The sequence below is a fragment of the Papilio xuthus genome, unplaced genomic scaffold (genome assembly GCF_000836235.2).
Source record: "Papilio xuthus unplaced genomic scaffold, Pxut_1.1 DF827679.1, whole genome shotgun sequence".
Taxonomy (NCBI): domain Eukaryota; kingdom Metazoa; phylum Arthropoda; class Insecta; order Lepidoptera; family Papilionidae; genus Papilio; species Papilio xuthus.
The window spans coordinates 5,929,429-5,948,948 of NW_013530970.1; the positions used below are offsets into that span (position 1 = coordinate 5,929,429).

General features: G+C 31.2%; 2 protein-coding genes across 4 annotated transcripts in view; both read left to right on the forward strand.

Moving 5' to 3' along the window:
* LOC106118032 (ceramide synthase 6) overlaps positions 1–860 on the forward strand; it is a 16,621-nt gene extending 15,761 nt beyond the window's left edge. For all 3 annotated transcript variants that reach the window (XM_013312589.1, XM_013312590.1, XM_013312591.1), the window contains 3 exons: positions 44–188; positions 359–516; positions 707–860. In XM_013312589.1, the coding sequence (XP_013168043.1) occupies positions 44–188; positions 359–516; positions 707–716 (313 nt within the window). In that variant the 3' untranslated portion in view covers positions 717–860. The remainder of the gene's footprint in view (positions 1–43; positions 189–358; positions 517–706) is intronic.
* A 3,847-nt stretch (positions 861–4,707) lies between these two features.
* Positions 4,708–16,831, forward strand: LOC106117619 (ceramide synthase 6-like). Its single transcript, XM_013311997.1, has 8 exons — positions 4,708–5,036; positions 9,450–9,564; positions 13,880–14,101; positions 14,182–14,403; positions 14,756–14,874; positions 15,388–15,532; positions 15,886–15,971; positions 16,359–16,831. Exons 1-8 carry the CDS (start codon positions 4,858–4,860, stop codon positions 16,366–16,368), a joined length of 1,098 nt encoding a protein of 365 aa, XP_013167451.1. The 5' UTR covers positions 4,708–4,857; the 3' UTR covers positions 16,369–16,831.
* Positions 16,832–19,520: the final 2,689 nt, after the last annotated feature.

The following is a 19,520-nucleotide window of genomic DNA, read 5'->3' on the forward strand; positions in this document are numbered from 1 at the left end:
GGGGGGGTAGAATCTATATAAAGTGTATATATGTATATTGCAGTACATCAATCCGCGCGCCGATGCTGCAGCCTATGTTCCCGGCGTACTACATCTTCAACACTCTGCTGTGTCTGATGCTGGGCCTGCATCTCGTCTGGACCTGGCTCATTCTGCAGGTCGCATATAAGGCCATCACCGCGGGGAAGGTATACCATATACTCTGGACTTGTGGAAACTAAAAATCTTTTTCTATGCGTCCCCTCCTCCGTCGATAAGAGGTAGGCAACTCATCTGCAGTTGCGAAAGGATGGGAGAGATAGTCTATGGATAGTGGTCACTTCGTCAAGTTAAGATATAACGATGTGTTTGTCGTCAGCTGGACGGCGACATTCGCAGCTCGAGCTCCGAGCTGAGTGACAGCTCGCACCAGTCCAACCACAGCACGCCCAGCCGCGCCCACGCCCACGCCCACACCAACTCCAACGCCCACGCCCACTCTAACTCCAACGCCCACGCCCACGTCAACAATCACAAGTGAGTTGAATCAAAACTGGTTACAAAAATACATTAAATGATGTTTTTTTAATTGATTTAAAATTTGAACAAAATTATTAAAACTGGACATAAGAAAAAATAGTTTGAAAGTTTTTTTATATTGAAGCGTATCGTAATTTTTTTCGGTTTTTTTAATGGCATACTAACTGTTTATATATATATTTTTCAGGGATAAGTAGACGTTGGAAGAGAATTAGAAAAAGCAGATTCCTGACATAAGCAACAGATCAACAACACACGTAATTTGCACATAAATATAATATTTATATTAATTTATGTACAATTTACTATTATGTTAGTATACTAAGTATATTTTTTTTAATGCTTCGAATCTATGTTGTCCGTTCATGACGGAATTTTCACCTTTTTTTGCAATATTTTAAAACATAAATACTTTTTAATATACATTTTGTATGCGATACTTACGTTATTTTGACTGAATATTACCAAAGTAATGAAAATTCATCAGAAAAATCTATGATCAAAATGATTGATAAATATTTTTTGTCACAAACAATGGTGTAATGAAACACCAAACAGTATTATGACAAAGAGATTTTCATAATTATGTTTAATTTATTATTATATTTATAACTATATAATTTTATTTTTGATTGAATCGTTTTAAAATGGTGCATAATGCTAATATTAAACATATCTTGTGCCATTTTAACCAACCTTTATAAACATTAGTTACCTATTCTTGACATGATGTGATCATTTTGGTTCTATGATCTCTTTAAATGGATAGGCTATTACTTGAAAATTATATATTTTACGTTCCGACTTAAACGCGCTTGTTGAAGTGTCTGACAGTTAATTCTATCTGTATTATTAGTTTGAATTTACACCACCGTTACCGACTGTAACCATCAGCGCCAAAATGGCGGACATCAAATAGGCACAAAATACTATGTCTATAGCCTGTCCATGTATAGAGGTCAGTGTTTTGGTTGTTTTAGTTTAATGTTTTCGTATTCCTAAGATTACGGCCTATCCAAAGATACATTAATAAATTGTTTATTTGTATTTGTAAATACATTTATGTATTTGCGATTTAAAATAAAAAAATACAAGTGACAGAGAAAAATTGAAGGCGATAAAATTGACATTAAAAATATACATTTTCCCGCCCTTTTTAATGTCATTTGTCATTTAACTTTTAAATTGAGTGAAATTTTGTTTGTGAAAGATTTTTCAGACTGTAACCATTTACTTAAAACTATAATATATGTTCGTAATAATTTACATTTAACCAAATTTTATTATTTAACTATGATTCAGTATTATTGTAAAAAAGCATTTAACCTATATTTAAATTGAACTTTATTTACGTTTCAATGACAGCTGTCAAATCAAAGGAACTATTAACGATCAATTTTTAATTTTAGTGTTGACATAACCAAATATTTTAAATTATAACCATGTTTGTTTGTGATTACATTAAAAATGCTTTTATAAATTAAGCAAAAAGAAGTTCCTTTATCTTTTAGTGAAAAAAATGGCATTTAATAAACCAAAAGCAATAATATCAAGAGTTCCAAAACGCTGTCTGGGACCATATAAGATGGCCTTACTTTGTTAAGTAAGAACAAAATATTTGAACCAAAGTTTTTTTTATAAAATTTCCTATTTATTTTATTTGCAATTTGTTATGGTAATTATTTTTTTATGATTGTTGATTTTTTATTATTTTTTTTAATTATAAGTATTAAGTGATTCTTAATTTGTTTAATATTTTATTCATAATTTAGAATTGGTGTTATTGAAATATATTTGTTTATTGCATTTATTCCAAACTATAATATTACTTGGAAGTACATAATCAGAATGTAATTATTTTCTTTGAAAATAAAGACATACTTTTGTGTAATAAGTTATGAAACAATCGTCCTTTATCAACATAATATAACATATGTTTAATATAAGAAATAATAAGTTTTTTTTTATGCTGGTAACATTTAAAATAAACTTATATCATCACATCTAATTAAAAAGTTTTTTGCAATAAAGCTTTGCTTTTATAACATTTAAAAAATTTCAGCAAATATCAATTTTGTATAAGTAAAAAAATATTTTATATTATGATTCTAATTTCCAATCTAACTTAGATGATATTCTAAAAATATCTTTATCAATATAGATTATTGATAGAAATAGATAGGACAATTGTTTGAAATATTAAATTAGTACATAAAGCACTTTGTGCATCTTAAAGTAACAATTTGTTATAGGTTAAGTATTTAGTTGTTTATGGTTGTGGTGCACAGATTAAAAATACGATTGTAAAGTGCAGTTAAAAAAAATGTGGAAAACACTGAAAGTAGGTGGCGCCAGTGCCTATCGCGTTTAAGAGAATGCTATCATCTGTCAAAATATTTATATGTCATTCTCGCGGTTTTTGTATTAAAATTTAAAAATGTATTCTTTCTTTAACTGTGCAGAAATTTAAAAATTGCTGTTAAAAAAATATTGTAAAACCAAAAAACCATATCATGTACATTTGTAAATTGCACTGTAGATGATAACCTTAATTTTTAAAACGCAAAAATACACCCAAAGACGCTTTTTCTAGACTATAAGTATAGGGTAGATTTAAAGAGTTTTTTTTTTAATTTATGATACTAGATTTATTAGGGATGATTTTTTTTATTAAATTGTTAATATTAAGATTTGACGTGACTGCAGACTGTGCTATCAACTTTTAATTCATTTGAAATACCAAAGAATAATATTCGGAAATAGATTTATAACATTTTTGTTTTTGTATGAGACACTAATAGCATTTCAAATGTTTTGATAATGTTTTTTTTGTAAAACGCCTGTTTACAGAAACAGATTTTATGTATTTTTAATATTTATTTGTTTTACATTATAATTTTTTTCATTCTGCCATTAACCGATTTTTTTTCTTTTCATTATGCTGCAACTGTCTCTGACATTAAGTGCTCTATGCAGCTAACGTCACTTCTTAAATGTCAACAGGTCTAAGAACGCCTAAGTTTTTGGGTTACTCGTTTGGAACTATTAAATCCTACTATTTTTTAAGTCCTACTAAGTTGCTAATATTTACTTATTGCTACATTAACGAAAATTAGCTTTGTTTAAAAAGTAATATTTAATGTGTACTTCCCAATAGTGTAATTTTGATCTATTTCCATGTTACACGCTAAGATTTTTTTTGTAATGGTAATAAGATTTTTGTCACTTTTTTGGTTATATTATATAAATTTAAATAAATAGAGAAAATTTTAAATTTTTCTCTAATAGGATATTTTGTGCCTTTTCGATAAGTTGGTGTTAATACTTAAGAAAAACATAATAATTAACAATGTAACATTAAAAAGATTGATTTGTTTTGGAATGAGTGATAATATATGAACAAACTATTTTTTTTTGGCAAATATTGAGGTTTATCAAAGGCGGATAGAATGTGATTTTGTTTTAAAAATAAATACCATAGAATAGACCTTGTTGATGTCATTAAATATTAAATTCACATAGAGTAGGATGAAGTCTGGGCGTTGGTAATTACTTGGCATTTGTTTTGCTTAATTTTATTGTAATGTTAATATTCGTATGGTTGTGGAGTCGTTGCACAGAAATTAGCTATCCATAGGTTAATGTTAGAAAAAAATTATAAAAATATAATAGTAGGAAATTAAATTCGCTTAATATTTGCTATAAATCGATTACATACTTTTTACAAAAAAATAATAACGGCAATAATTAATGCAAATGTCAGTTATTTAAAAATTTGAGGTTGCTACTTGAGAAAGGGTAATTTTGAAAATAAATATTAATAGTAAATGCGTTGTCAGTTCCATTGTGGTGTGAATGAGCTTTGCTGTGCACAATATCATTATTTTTTGTACGCCTAATTAAAGAAATTATGAAAATAAAACAATTATGTCGATAAATTTGTTTGTTTAATTTTTAAGAAAATCCAGATGTACCTAAAATATAAGGCTAGAATAGATAACTAATATACTTGCCAAACCCTTTTTTCGGACTACAGTAAAACTACAGAATAAATATTTAAAGAAAGGCGTTTTTTCTAGTTGAATTAAATTGAGTTTTCTATTTGTTTAACTTAAAAAGTTATTTATCTGTGTTCATTTATTCAACGACAAAACTTATTTATCTGTCCAGTATTTTGTCTCGCTCACTCACGCGATCCCCTTCCGTTGCTGATTGACGTCTGTCAACCGCCGAACTAAAACTCGATCAACTTCGAAATTAAAAATAATTATTCAATTTGTTATATGTAAAACTGGAAACGGTGCGGACGTGAATAACTTGCCGAGGCAATAATTCAAAATGTTGCGACCTTTGTTAGATAGTTTTTGGACCCCGAATGTTTGGTTACCGCCAAATACGACGTGGGAAGATATTGCCCCTGGGCCACATAAGGCGGTACGATACACCGACTATCGTCACGTTTTCTTCCCGATACCGTTAGCGTTTGTGTTCATAGCCCTGCGCTTCATATTACAGAGGTAAGTGGATAACCTAATATCTAAGGTCTAAAATAAAATTAAGGGGCGTGTACTAACTAATGCTTAAGTGATCATGTCATGATTCCTTACATTTTTAAAATAACAGATGATTCATTCTTATCTGTTACGAAGAAAATATTTAAAACATTTATTTTCCCCCTACAAGGATAAACAATTCTTGATATTAAAAGATAATTGTAATCCAGTTTTTCGCCGGCATATTGTGAATAGTTTAATGTACGCATATTAATTAATATTCGTGCAAAAGATAAATGTCCTCTGAATAACGTTCTCATTTTTTATTGGTTTTATTTATCTTCAGAAAATATGTAGTAGATTCTCATATAAATCTTATAAGAGGCATAAATATAAAAATAACCTTTGCAAAGATAAGATAAACATGCAAATATTACGGTAAGTAAATTAAATTTATTTTAATATCTTTAATATGGTTAAATTCAATTAAGCAACTCTTTTTATACATATCACGCTGCCGGCCGTTACAAAGAACAATGTTTATTTAGATCATGTGGATATTTCTCACATTAACTATAAGCATACATTATTTTTTCGATTTCCGATTTACATCACATTTATCCGACGTTCTTACGGTGAAGGAAAACCTGCACATATCTGAGAAGAAATTCAAAGATATGTGTGAAGTCAACCAACCCGCACTTGGCCAGCATGGTTGACTATGGCCTAATTACCCTTAACTTAGGGTAGGTTCTGGGCCCCTCGGTGGGGACATATAGTGAGCTGATGATGATGATGATACATTATTGAAAATATCAAACATCATGATACATAATTGAATCCTGAGAAATATTATGCTTTTGTAATAATAATACATTCTTTAATATGAAAAAGTTATTTAATATCCAGCTTTTTAACTTTGATATATTTCTAAACACTTTCCCGAAATCATGAAAACCTTGATAAACTCGAAATTTATCTCCAAGAGAGTGAATAATGTAATTAAAAATATAATTACAGTCATAGCTGGATAAGTGAGAAACCTCTATAAGCGAGACATTATATGATCCTAACGGAAGACCTGCGTAAGCCAGGAGTTTGGGTTACAGAGAAGCTGAAAGGGAGAAAAAACGCGATCCCTTTGACTTTTTGCTATCTAAGCTCATCTGTATTCAGACATTCTGTAAAATTGTCTTGGTACAATTTTTGTTTTAATTTGATAGACAAATTACTTTCACCACTAACCATCATGTATTACAATAAGCCATCTATTTATAAAACTTTAAACTATTTAAAGTGAATGAGGAAACTGTTCCCACATATGTTTGTTGAATGATATAATTGTATGATTGAATACATTAATGAATGTATGTGGGCAATGTCCCGACTTGTAGACAAGCAATTGTGTATGTAATCCAATTGTCTGCAATACAACTTGACATCTCACATCTCACATCTCATACGCATTCAATTATTCTATTCAATATCACTTAAACTATGTACTGAGTGTTACAGTATGTAAATTATTTTATATAGTGTCTATGTATTATATTAAACATAATTAAATTTTACTTATATCATAAATGCGAATGTTTGGATGGATGCATAGATTGATAGCTGAAACTATCTCAATTAAATTGAGCATAGATGTAGAAAATAGGTTGCTTATATATTATTTTAATTTCGGTCGGGTCGGTCGGACGAAGTCGCGGGCGACAGCTAGTTTGTTATATTTCTCATTAAACTCTAAAAATAGTATAATATTTATAAAATATAAATAAACAAAATGGAAAGGAAAATGAAAAATAAAACGTAAAACATTGTTTTGTTTTAATAAAATTTTGACTAAGTAAATCGTAACTGTGACTATCTTATTACGTTTTTAGTGGTAATACGTTTAAATAGATACGACAAATATCAGTGATAAGGCACTTAAATATGTTCATATAATTTATCTTAACATATGATCGGGATATATCAATGGGAATTATTGCCAATAATGATAGTAAGACAATCGCGTAAAATATAACTGTGTGATGTTCATACATATAATATTTTTCCCATCATTCACTTGTTCTCACGCGTCCTGAGACCCAAAGAAAAGTGAGGGTGGGGGATTTGATGGAGAAGGGAACGCCTAAGGGAGTATTCTCTTTCTGTGCATCTCCCCCAATTAAAGGCAGGCAACATCTGTAATTGCGGCTAACGTGACCGCTTGCTCGTTTCTCTACCGTATTATAGAAAAAAGTATTAAGGAAAAATGAGAATAAAAACGCACGACTAAACATAAGTTTGAACATCGTTTTCAAGAACATGATATTGTTATATCTGTTTTCTTTTCTAAAAATATATTTAATGTCAATGTTTCGACAAAATCTCATCTAAATTGTTTACCTAAAACCAAAGTTATCATAATGCGCAAGTCAATGGCCAATAAAAATTAATTCCCGGGACAATCGACAAAAAGTAAACAAAGTGACGTATAGACTAACTTGCCCCTGACCTGGCACACCTCGGTAAATAACTGGCACACAGCTGATTGTTCTTGTACTGACGCTGAGTTATCAGCTATATGATAATGATGACCTTGAAGATATTCTAACATTTTTTTTAATATTTTTGGACACTTACAAAGACAGGTTACCGCGATCGAAACGGACTGAACTGCTGTAATTTGAGATAATGTTCTGCGATTGCTTTTTGGATGCTGTGGTGAACCCAGAGCAAGATTAGGGCAAGGTTCAAATTGTCTAAAGGAGAAAAGGATGGGTGACTTGCATATAATAATTGGACGAAAAGTTGATAAACCATAATTTACTTTATACCCCGTTTAAATCATCCGAACGGAATTAAAAAAAATCTTAAATAGACTATGTGTTCTTTCAGACTATCTTCTCCACCTATGCCAAATTTAAACTAGATCCATGCAGCCGTTCTGGAAACACTTTCTAACAAACATCCATCCAAACATTCGCATTTAATATATTATTAAGATTATTATATTGCCGCTTTTGTAAGTGTTAAAAGAAGACATATACATTAAATGTGAAATAATCGAAGCCGTAGAAAGAACAACCCTACGTTTCACCTTGTAACAAATATCTAACATCACATAAAATTGTACGTCTGTGTGTACACTATACTAATCAATACGTCAACATAGTATTACAAACAAAACCGATAGACAAACACGTCTTTATGGCTTCAAATAATATAGTCTGGCGTGTCTATTGTTTGTTATTGCATTTTTACAAGATAAAGTTTACAGTATTCTCCGACTTAAAGAGAATAAGAGAGATGCTACAATGTTTTTGTAGATGTATGTCAACAGTGAAAACCCACGACACTTGTACCGGTATTTTGTTAATATTATTTTTAAATGTACTCATGTTATTGACCGTTACATTGTCCTCAAATAACTACGTTGTGTTGCTTCTTGAGAGATTTTTTGTCTGTATATTTGCACCAGAACTATTGTTCCTAAATAGTAAACACTATTATCGTACTAATATTATAAATGCGAATGTTAAGATGGATGGATTTTTGAAGATATCTAAGGAACGGCTGAATTAATCTCGCAGAATGTGGCATAAATGTAGAGCACGGAGCGAACGGAACCGGAGTCGCGGGCGACAGCCAGTTTACTAACAGACTACGCTTAATAAATCTCTGTTTACCCCTATCTATCACAGGCGTGATAATGTTCGGTAAATTACAAAGTAAACCTGTTAATTGTTTAAACAGATTAACCACTAACTACACGATCGTAAAGATAACTAAAGGATTCCTAACAGAAGCATTAACTACACTTGATAACTCTTGAATGAATTACTGATTGTTAGAAGATTTTTAACACATGTTTAAAGGTCAATGAACTTTAATAATGCCGAAACATGTGCAAAAACTTATAACCATCTCTCTCGTTTTTATACAAAAGAAGTAGGACGTTGTATATAATATATATTTTTCAGTGAAAACTCACGGTAGGAGTCGTGCAAAATTGTAATCTGCAAGAGTAGGTCAGGGCCGTGAAAGGTTTTATCTCTTGTGAAGAGTCACATTGATAAATGTAACGCCTTTGTCGTGGAACTGGAGCGTGAAGAAATGTTGCCAATGTGTTGAAAAAATACAATTGTCTTTATGCAAAATGAAAATAGATTTTCTGTTATGTATTTGAAAAAAACTTGAACCGCGTATTAACACTGTTGTGATACTTGTAATTTGTTGTCTCTGGTACGAAGAGTGACGATATAAAAATGACAAAATTGCCTATGTGTTCTTCCAGACTATGTTCTGTTAGTATGCCAAATTTCAGCGAGTTCCATGCAGCCGTACTGGAGATACCTTCCAGAAAACATCCATCCAACCTAACATTTGTATTTATAATATTAGTAAGATTAATTTCGACTGTAGTATATATTTTTCGTATTGTTACAGGACAGTGTACGCCCCATTTGGTAAACACCTAGGAATAAAGGATACAAGGAATAGGAAAGCACCGAATAACCCTAAACTAGAAGCGGCCTATAGAGCTTCGCCTAAATTAAAACAGGTTGGTTTATATACAAACCCTTTGCTAACACACTATTATAGTATATGCTAATCATCTAACAGTCGGCTTCCACTGTATAGAAGTGCCCAAATAAATACTTTCGTCATACTTTTTTTTTTAAGGAAGGTGACATGTTTTCAATAATTTTTAAATATGTAGTATTTAATATCAAGTTTGTTATTTGCACATCGTGGTGAGAGTCGTGACCACGAAGTGATAATATAGTCGTAAATATTTATTTAATTACATATATATATATATACTTAAATGTTTTAATTGTTTGTACATGAATCAATTTATAGCAAGAACAAGAACTAATTTCTGGAAATAACTTGAAGCTTGATAGTTACTAGGAGTTCGTGCATTGCAGCCCTTAATATTTTCGTCTGTTTTGTCTTTACATTATAGGTTTCCAAACTTTTTCTTAAAAATTCTGAATGGATCCCTTTTAAAATGTATTTGGTTAAAGAGAACTCGATTAATTTTCCATTATCGTTCACTGCCGAGTTTTCCGTGCACCTTGGTGGGAACTTGGGCCACTTTGAGAGTCACTGGTCTACCCCAATTAGTTTAATAAACTTTAGTTTGTTTTCGTAATCTGCGTGGAGCCACGCATCTTTAACGTATTATCGCTCGAATAGTTTCGACAAGGAAATCGTATTACGAAAGTTCCGTACCGTAATCAATTGCGATATACGAGTATGTCTATGTATATATACTTTCTATTTTTCAAACAAAACAATTTCTTCTATTTTGGACAAGCTTGCAAAAATATTTATATAAAAGTTACTGTGAGGAAATAGCTACATCAAAGAATATCTTACGTATAATGTCTTAGTATTTATGCATAATTGTATAATATTTGCTTATTATTAGATCCACCATTTGACCTTATCCTGACGTAGGGTAAACGGCACAGGTTTGTGTCCCCTAGCCCGATTCTCCCGTCATCTAAGGGATCTCACTAATTATAACTTTAAATATAATTAATAATTAATAAAATATCAACCGTAGTGAAAAAGAGTTAATTATTATTAACTAAAAAAAATCATACGATATTATATGATGGTGAAATAGAATAAAAACATTAATTCACCTACGAGACGACCTTGACCGGTTTCTACAACTAAAAATAATCTGAGTACATTAAAATATATGTGCCGTTTCCTAGAAGATAAATAGCATATTAACATATATACAAGAATATAGCTCGTTTTTATCACTTATATTTACATAGAGATGTTGCAAGATTTACGTAGGTGAGGATAACACACTTTGCCCAACGTATGCGAAGTATAATAATTTATTTTACGATTAAATATAAAAACGAAACTACTACTTTCTATTTAACGTGACTGTGTTTTGGTGCTACCTATGTACTAATTTGTAAATAATTTAATAATATATATTTAAAAATATTTAAAAAGACCATAAAGTGACCTAAAGTACATTCTCGAGTAAGACCAGACTAGCTAAATTAGTATAAAACAAATATCTGTTAATTTGTATGAGACATGGATATTGGTATATATGTTATTATATACTTGCTATTATATATAAGTGTACATAGCCCAATTAATAACAGTTTATCGCGCCTTGAACTTCGACACGTCTGTAGATGATTACTGTTTCATTTACCTTACTTGTTTATAAACTCATACATATATTTACAAACATATATAACATTCTATTTTATCGTGCGTTGATACCAGTTTTTATAAACATGCTTGGCTAATTAAAAGCAATTTCTGATACATAATAAATTATTTATAAAGAATGTTGCTAATATAATTGCGAATATTTTGATTGATAAACATCCTTACATACGTATGAATGTTTGATACAAAGTAACTCCAAATCGGCTGTACATATTTGGATGAAATTTGGTTTTAGACATTATTAGTTAGAATCATTTGGCGCGAATGACGTGCTTTCGTTACAAAGTCCAGTGTCAGAATGATTAGTGAGGTGACATAAACGTCGACATTTTAGTAAGGCTGGTATTGCGCTAGTACACAGTTATCTTACTAATATTATAAATGCGATGTGTTTGGATGTATGGATTGATGGATGTTAGTTGGCAGATATCTGCAGAACGACTGCATGGATCTCGCTGAAATTTTACACAGATGTAGAAAATAGTCTGGAAAAACACATAGGCTACTAATTAAATTTTTAATACCGCGAGGACGAAGTCGCGTGCGATAGCTATAATTTTATATTATCAATAGCTAGTAATCGTTAAATTCTTATCAAAGACATTTGCATACAATGATCGCTCGTAAATTGATAACGCTTATCACAGCATGGACGAATTGTGACGTCTGGCTACGTGACTATTGCCGGTGCCGAGTACCGTTGCCTACATTATGGCCTGTTAAAAAGTACTGTTAAAATTTGCAACCAAATATTATGTCGACAGTATTTCCGTCTAATCATTGAATACTAGTTTTAGCCCGCAACTCTGTACGCGCGGAATAAAAAAAATATAGTAAATAGCCTATCTGTTCTTCTAGTCTGGAAGAATATGTGTCAAATTTCATCGACATCCGTTTAGCTTTTTTAGTCCAACTTTGTTTAGGGTAGACGCAGTAGGTTTGGTCTACCAGATGGAATTGTTATTTTTAATTTCAGTCTTTACTTCCTTCTCAATCGTGTTACTATTGCATATCTAATTTAAACACGGGACAAGGATAAAAGATAAGGCTCTATAAAGTTAAATTTGAATATCTCTCTGTCTTTCCCACAGATATGCAGATATTTTTATCATTTATGTTATTCACTATTCAGGATATAGCGATAGATAAGAAATCACGTGTTGTGAAGGACATTCATAATTTTAAAGGTTTATTTTAATAAGTCACAACATCGTAATAAATGCGAATTAATGTATTTTTAAGGTTACTGTAAAGCGTGTGATAAATATGTCTCTATTTTTTTGAAACAATATGAGAGGGAAGACACTATGTTTTAAATAAATGTCTCGGCAGTGGAAACCCATACTAAGAAATGAATTAACAAGACTTGTTAGTCTAGGATAGGGCTTCATGACGCGACAGAAAGACTAGCTTTCAAATAACTTTTGTTGTGATTCTTCAACCAATATATGTATCAGTTCATATGTGTTTACACAATAGACTTATGTCTTATTTAGAAGGGATAGGCAGACGTTACCAAGACTTATTTTATCCTGAATCAATTTTTACAGTCAATAACCAATCGATACTCGCGGTGCCAACTTGTTGAATGTAACCCAAACGTTGGGAGCTCTAGGTATTTGTTGAAGAAAAGTAACGTATACAATTAAGGCCTGTAACCCAGAGAAGTAGGCAGAGACTATGGATCTCCATTTGGCGTGGCTAAACGAACCTCCGCAATCCACTTTTCATTTCGGGAGACGGAACGTGACGGATGGCTAGCTGCGTAGTCGCCTGTTATACCCGGGAATTCACACATATCTTTGAAATTGAAAAAAAATATCACAAAAGTAATGAAAAAGTGCTTAAAAGTACAGCAAAATTATTATAAATCTTTCTTAATGTTGAGGCTTGATAAGGCGCAGTATATACACGTGAGATTTTAACACAAAGTATGCTATCGTATCACCGCTGTGTGATAAGAGATAACTGCTCCCGGCAGAGATGTACGTCTAAACAAACTGATAAACATACCGACTTCTGTATGTCTTGTTTGCAAATTCAATGGAATAAAAATACATCTTATAGGTCGGCAACCCATCTGCGGTTCCTCTGGTATTGCTGATGTCCATGATCGTCGTTGAACACCTCAGTGTTCCAGCTGCTCGTTTGTCCCCTACTGTATAAAAAAAATTACAATTGCTTTAAGACGTAAACGTTCTTACTGTCGGATGCCAAGCAATAATTATTTTCAATGTTTGTCTAAGAAATCATACGAAGTAGATTTTGCCGTTCTTGTCTTGTCTTATACAACATTTTTGATAACCACAAAAACATTGTCAGTAATATAAATTGTGACCCCAACTTTATTGTCTTCGATAAAATAATGGTATATAAAAATGTTTACCTTCCCGTTAAAGTAGAACCATCTTGTCTCGTACAACGGATTTACGATGCAATATGTGAAAAGAAAACTATTTTATCACCTCTATGATTCTATTTATATTACATATACATGACAATCCAGATCGATATATCAAAATTGTTTGTATGGATCAAAATCCGGCTCGAAGGACCAAAGTGTAATATCATAATACTATTAAAAACAATTGACCATGAATGGCCTACTCATTTCCAGCTTTGAAAAGATTTAAATAAATTAAGTTTGATATCTCCAGCCATGCGGTCTCGCGAAGCAATTGGATATGACGGAGCGCCAGGTGGAGCGCTGGTGGCGATTGCGACGGTCACAGGACAAACCCTCAACCCTCGTCAAGTTCTGCGAGAACCTGTGGAAGTTTACCTTTCATTCCAGCAACTTTGTCTTCGGTCTTTGCATATTGTGGAACAAGTCGTGGCTCTGGGATATCGACCACGCGTACCTTGGGTACCCACATCAGGTAATATCCCAAGTTAAAGTTATTTTAGACTTAATTTTCAAGGTACGATGTATTTTTATCGAAAATGTTGGTATCTTCAGGGTGTGACAGACGACGTGTGGTGGTATTACATGATCTCTGCTGCGTTTTACCTCTCCCTCACCATCAGTCAATTCTGGGACGTGAGGCGCAAGGACTTCTGGCAGATGTTCCTGCACCACGTAGCCACCGTGTCCCTCATCAGCTTCAGTTGGGTCTGCAACTTGCATAGGATCGGCACTTTGGTGTTGTTGTTGCATGATGCTGGGGATATATTCGTTGAGGTAATTTTAAACATAAAATAAAAAAATCATTTTAGTTTACATCGTTTAAATTAACATGTCTACGTCACTCTCAGATAAATTATCTTTTTAATGGTAAAAGAATTAATAAAATCGATTGAGCAGTTTTTATGTTTATTAATCACAAACATGGAGAAATTTTAATATTGGAACAAAGGAGACACTTTTAGTTTCCAGATTTGCTCTATGTTAGTTATTTACCGTGAATTTTAAACAAATCCAACTAAGATTGTAAAAGAGACTATAAAACTTAATCATTTCGACATTCAACTGTACTTATTTTGAAATGTTTCTATGAAACTTTTTTATAAGGCGTTCTTTTTCTTTCTTGCAGGCGGTGAAGGCATCCAAGTATGCTAACTATCAGAAGACATGTGACACGCTTTTCCTTGGCCTCATTATCGTGTGGATCGGCACCAGAATCATCATCTTCCCCTATCACCTGCTTTGGAGGTGAGTTACCATGCCTTGTTGATCATCAACTACGAGAGCTTTGATGTTATCCTTTCTGTTCACCCTCAAGTGGTAAAGCGTAATAGGAATCCTATAGTAAAGCAGATGCCGCAGCCTATAGAAAATCTAGTAATAAATATAGCTTGTTTCTCTCTACGATAGTGTAAGAATTTTTTTTAAATCTGTTCAGTATTTTTAGTCTTTTCAAACAAACTGTCACATTGTTCCTCTTTATAATATTGATTAAACAGTTTATTTTTGGATAAATAATATGAGCGCCATCTATCGCCAACTAGTGACAGTTGACAATACTACAAATGACAATATAATTTTTTTTGTTTTTTTCAGAGCGTAAGTAAACATTGGTGATGGGTTTCATATAATATATAAATTATAACTAATTACCTAACATCTCTGGTTGTTTCTAATTCGAATAATATTTTTTTATATTTAAAAAGGTGCATACAAACATACAGACATATAGAGATACAAAGACGTATGTATATGTTTCAGCACATGGATCCGCGCGCCGATGTTGCTGCCGATGTTCCCCGCCTACTACATCTTCAACTCCCTGCTGCTGCTGCTGCTGATGCTGCACGTCGTCTGGACATACCTCATCCTGCAGATGGCCTACAGGACCATACAGGCCGGCAAGGTACACCACAACACGAATACCTCTCCTCTGAACATGTTTCTATAACAAGCAGCAACTTGAATTCGCTAAAATGACGAAGCTATACATTGATATCCGCAATTGCAAATGAGTTATTTACCTTTTATCGACGGAGAAGGGGACTTCTTACTATGCCCATCCCCATCATATTCACTTCTTATAATAAAATGGTGGGAAGGGAACGCGCACTACTCAGACAAAACGCAGAATTACTTCTACTTCACGCCTGTTTTTTTAATCAATTCTCTTTTATGTTTATTAAGTATTTTACAATGAATATATATGTATTTTAATATTTCCAAATGTGATAAAATGGTTGAATGTTGTGTTTTCAGATGGAGGGCGACATCCGCAGCTCCAGCGACGTGAGCGACAGTCCCGCCACCAACAACCACCATGAGAACAACATCAACAACAAGAAGTCAGTACACCACCCCACCACATACACACACACCCCACACACTCTACCACAAACCCCCACATTGTTGTAAAACTTACAAACAAAGAAATTATGTAAATAAATTAAAATAAAAAATAATAAGATAAGTCCTAAATATTTCTTATATAGCATATAAAGTTGAATTTTTTACAGCAAAATAAAAATACAGACAAAATGATAATATTTTTGTTTTTAAAAACGGTTAGAAACTTATAAGTATGATTTTTTTTAATTCAATTAAATGCATTGTGCATTTAAAAAATATTGCATACCAGCAAAACTGAAATATCTATTTTTTTAATTATTTTTTAGGCTTGTCTAGATATTTATATCATCATATATTTTATGAATTTGTTTTTTCTATTTCAGAGATAAATAGATTTGTTGAAGAATAACAATCGTGTTCGTTCTAGAAGATAGTAGAAGTTGTCGCCATCAGTATACTTGTGTCAGCTTATCTTCTGTGTGAAAGAGATTACTTCTTGATTTAAAGAAGAAACATTTTGTGTTAACAATTATGTTACATCACATTTTTGTTACTTATTTTGTAAATGTATTCTTGTCTCGAATTATACTATAAATTCAATTAAACTTTAATTAATTGTTTTGTCTCGAATGACCGACTGGTTTATTTCATTGTAAAATCAACTCTATTCCCAACTAATAAGGCTTTGAATAGGAATTAGCCAAAGATAGCAATAGTATACCGTAGTTGTTAAAGAACATAATTGACTTGCAGTTTGTTGAATACTTACATTTCTCTTTACAATTATGTTTATAATATCAAGCTATTTTAGTATTTGATCATTGAAAAAATATTTTAAAAACAAATTAATATAATAGTATTGCTAGAAATTAAATAAATAATGTTTCTTTTTCAATACATTTAAAAAATTATTATAAATTTGTAAAATATAAAGATTTTAAAGCATTTGTGCATCTACACTTATGAAAATAGAATTTTAACAGTTTTTTTTAATAAATGATATATTCCTATTTCCTTATAAGATTGATGTTTAGATTTTTTCATAATAAAGAATATAAAGTGTTTTTTATAACTTGTTAAGTAATAAAATCCGCTTTTATCTGTTAAGTTGGAAAAGTTACGTTTACTTGATTTTAGCGGATTTTTTTCTATGACTGTACGGGTAAAAAAAAAAAAATTCCATATAATCTCATTTATATATAAATTAATATCCAAAACATATAAATATTATGTACAAACATAAAAGTTTAAATTAATTTTATAGTAAATTTCTAAAACAATATTTTTGTGAAAATAAGGACTGACGTACACAAACAGGCGGGCATTAAACAGTTCGTGTATGTTTTGTATTAAATCCTATATTTGTTATATGAAAGTTACTATCTTTTTTATAATTAACCTTTTTAAGTGTAATGTACGCGCATGTTATGTATGTTGGGACCACCTGTAGTTGCATTTCTTATGTACTTTCTTATATACTATTTGTGACGTTCTTACTGGATTCTTATACTACAGGATGTTTGAAAATAAATAATTAAATAAAAATTATTAATGGTATTTAATTCGACACGGAATAAAATATGTTATAATGTTTTATATTCACAAATTAATGTGTAGTTTAGCATTTGTAAGTCTGATATTTTCTTTTTATTTCCACACATTGAGTGTTTTTTACGTGATTTTATAGTTAACCCTTCGAATTTATTTTATCAAAGAACATTTTTAAACATCCTGTGTAATATTAAATAAATGTGCGTTTGTGAAATTACTGTCAATAAATGTGCTTTGTAGGATTTTAATATAACATCCTGTATGATACGTTTTTGGAAAATATTTGAATAACTATGTAGTTTGTTTAAATGCTTAAACGTTACTAAGGGCGGTTTCTGAGATGACTTTATGGTATATAGGGTGTCCCTTTTATAAAATTGTTGATGTCTTTAAACTTTGTATGGAATATTAACTATATTTGTAGATATATGTAACTCTATCTACGATTTAAATTCTATTTATAACATACTTTATAAAATAATTGAATATTTATTCCAAATGTCATTACAAATACTAAAAATGTCCGGTATGGAGATATATGTCGATGCATTTTCTATGTATATTGAACATATAAACGCTATACTAAATACAATTCCATGAAAACTATTTTCTGAATCTTCTTGTAATGTTTTTGTTATCTTTTTTATAATAATTATACTATAATGTGGTTGTTGTGATTTCGCGCCAAAACAAAATGGCGGCGAAAATGTGTTGCTAATGTTCCAAATCAAGACTAGAACTTTGTAAATAAAACTTCACTTTTTAAGTTAAAATTGACAAAATTCACGAAATATTTTTAGATATAATAACTGTATGAAGTAAACAAAAATTGTCTTTTTTTATGTTTATTTATAAAGTTTCTGTCTTGATTTGTTATAAATAAGATAAGTTTTGCTTTAATAAAAGTGTATGTGAGTAAAATCAACAAGTCATCCTGCGCTGTTGCATTTCTCTTGTATTTTGGCTTAGCTTTTGTTGTTTTCTTGTGTAAAATATTTTTATAAATGCAGCAACAGTTTGCTTATAGTTCGACGAGCGAAATGAGATTTTGTTCTCGTCTGTTTTGATGAATCCTTGGGTTTAGTGAATGTGAGGCCAAAATCAATGAGTATAACACTACAGATGAACCTGCATAAGCGAGAAACTCGAGTTAGAGAGAAACCTTTATAAGCGAAAGTAGTATCGCGGTCTTTTAGATTCTCGCTTATTCAAGTTCTATATATAGATAATTAATTTTAAGTTAAACTTGAGCTGGTAATTTGTTGCGAAACATTTCATGAAATATTTTTATATCTTCCATTTTTTTAAAGTCTGTTGAAAATAAAATTAATTTTCTTTCAATTCCAGTTATGAATTCCATCTTTTTACAGTTTATAAATATTTTATATAAAGTGCCGTAATTTTGATAGCTCCTATTTAGAATGGACGTTTTGGATGTTGTAAATGTAATGAAAATATATATTTAAAGCTAGAGAAAGTATGTTTCTGTAAGTAAGGTTCTTCTAATTGATATTATCTATATGTTTTTATGTTAATTCAACTCGTGCTTTTTGTTGATTTACTTCTATTGTAAGATTTTAATAACAAAGGAAATTTGCCACAATTCATTTAAATATGATTTCATCATTGATTTGAACAAGTTTGATTTAGTGTTCATTTTGTTATAGAACTTGCGAAGTTGTTTTTCTTCAATGTTGAATATATTATTTGTAAGAATGTATTGTGGTCAGATTAGTTTGGTTTAATTTATTTTGTGGTAACATTGTGTGTTGTGTCAGAGAGAGTCGGAGCATAATTCTATGATATTAAGGGATGCGAAGAAAAAAATATTTATCCAATCACGTTTGTTGCCTAAACAAAGAGGATACATTCAATCTACTTGTGTACAAATGATATTGTCGTGTGTACGATGCTCTCTCGCGCGGTCTCGTCCGCTGGCTGCTGTCCACTGTCTGCTGCATGGGGAAATAAAACCACGAATTTAATTACAAATG

Excerpts from the sequence above, each read along its gene's own strand:
- LOC106117619 (XM_013311997.1), top strand. The coding sequence starts at position 4,858 with ATGTTGCGACCTTTGTTAGATAGTTTTTGGACCCCGAATGTTTGGTTA. Across the intron at positions 5,037-9,449 it reads CTGCGCTTCATATTACAGAG|GACAGTGTACGCCCCATTTG; the intron begins GTAAGTGGATAA and ends GTATTGTTACAG. Across the intron at positions 14,404-14,755 it reads CTGGGGATATATTCGTTGAG|GCGGTGAAGGCATCCAAGTA; the intron begins GTAATTTTAAAC and ends TCTTTCTTGCAG.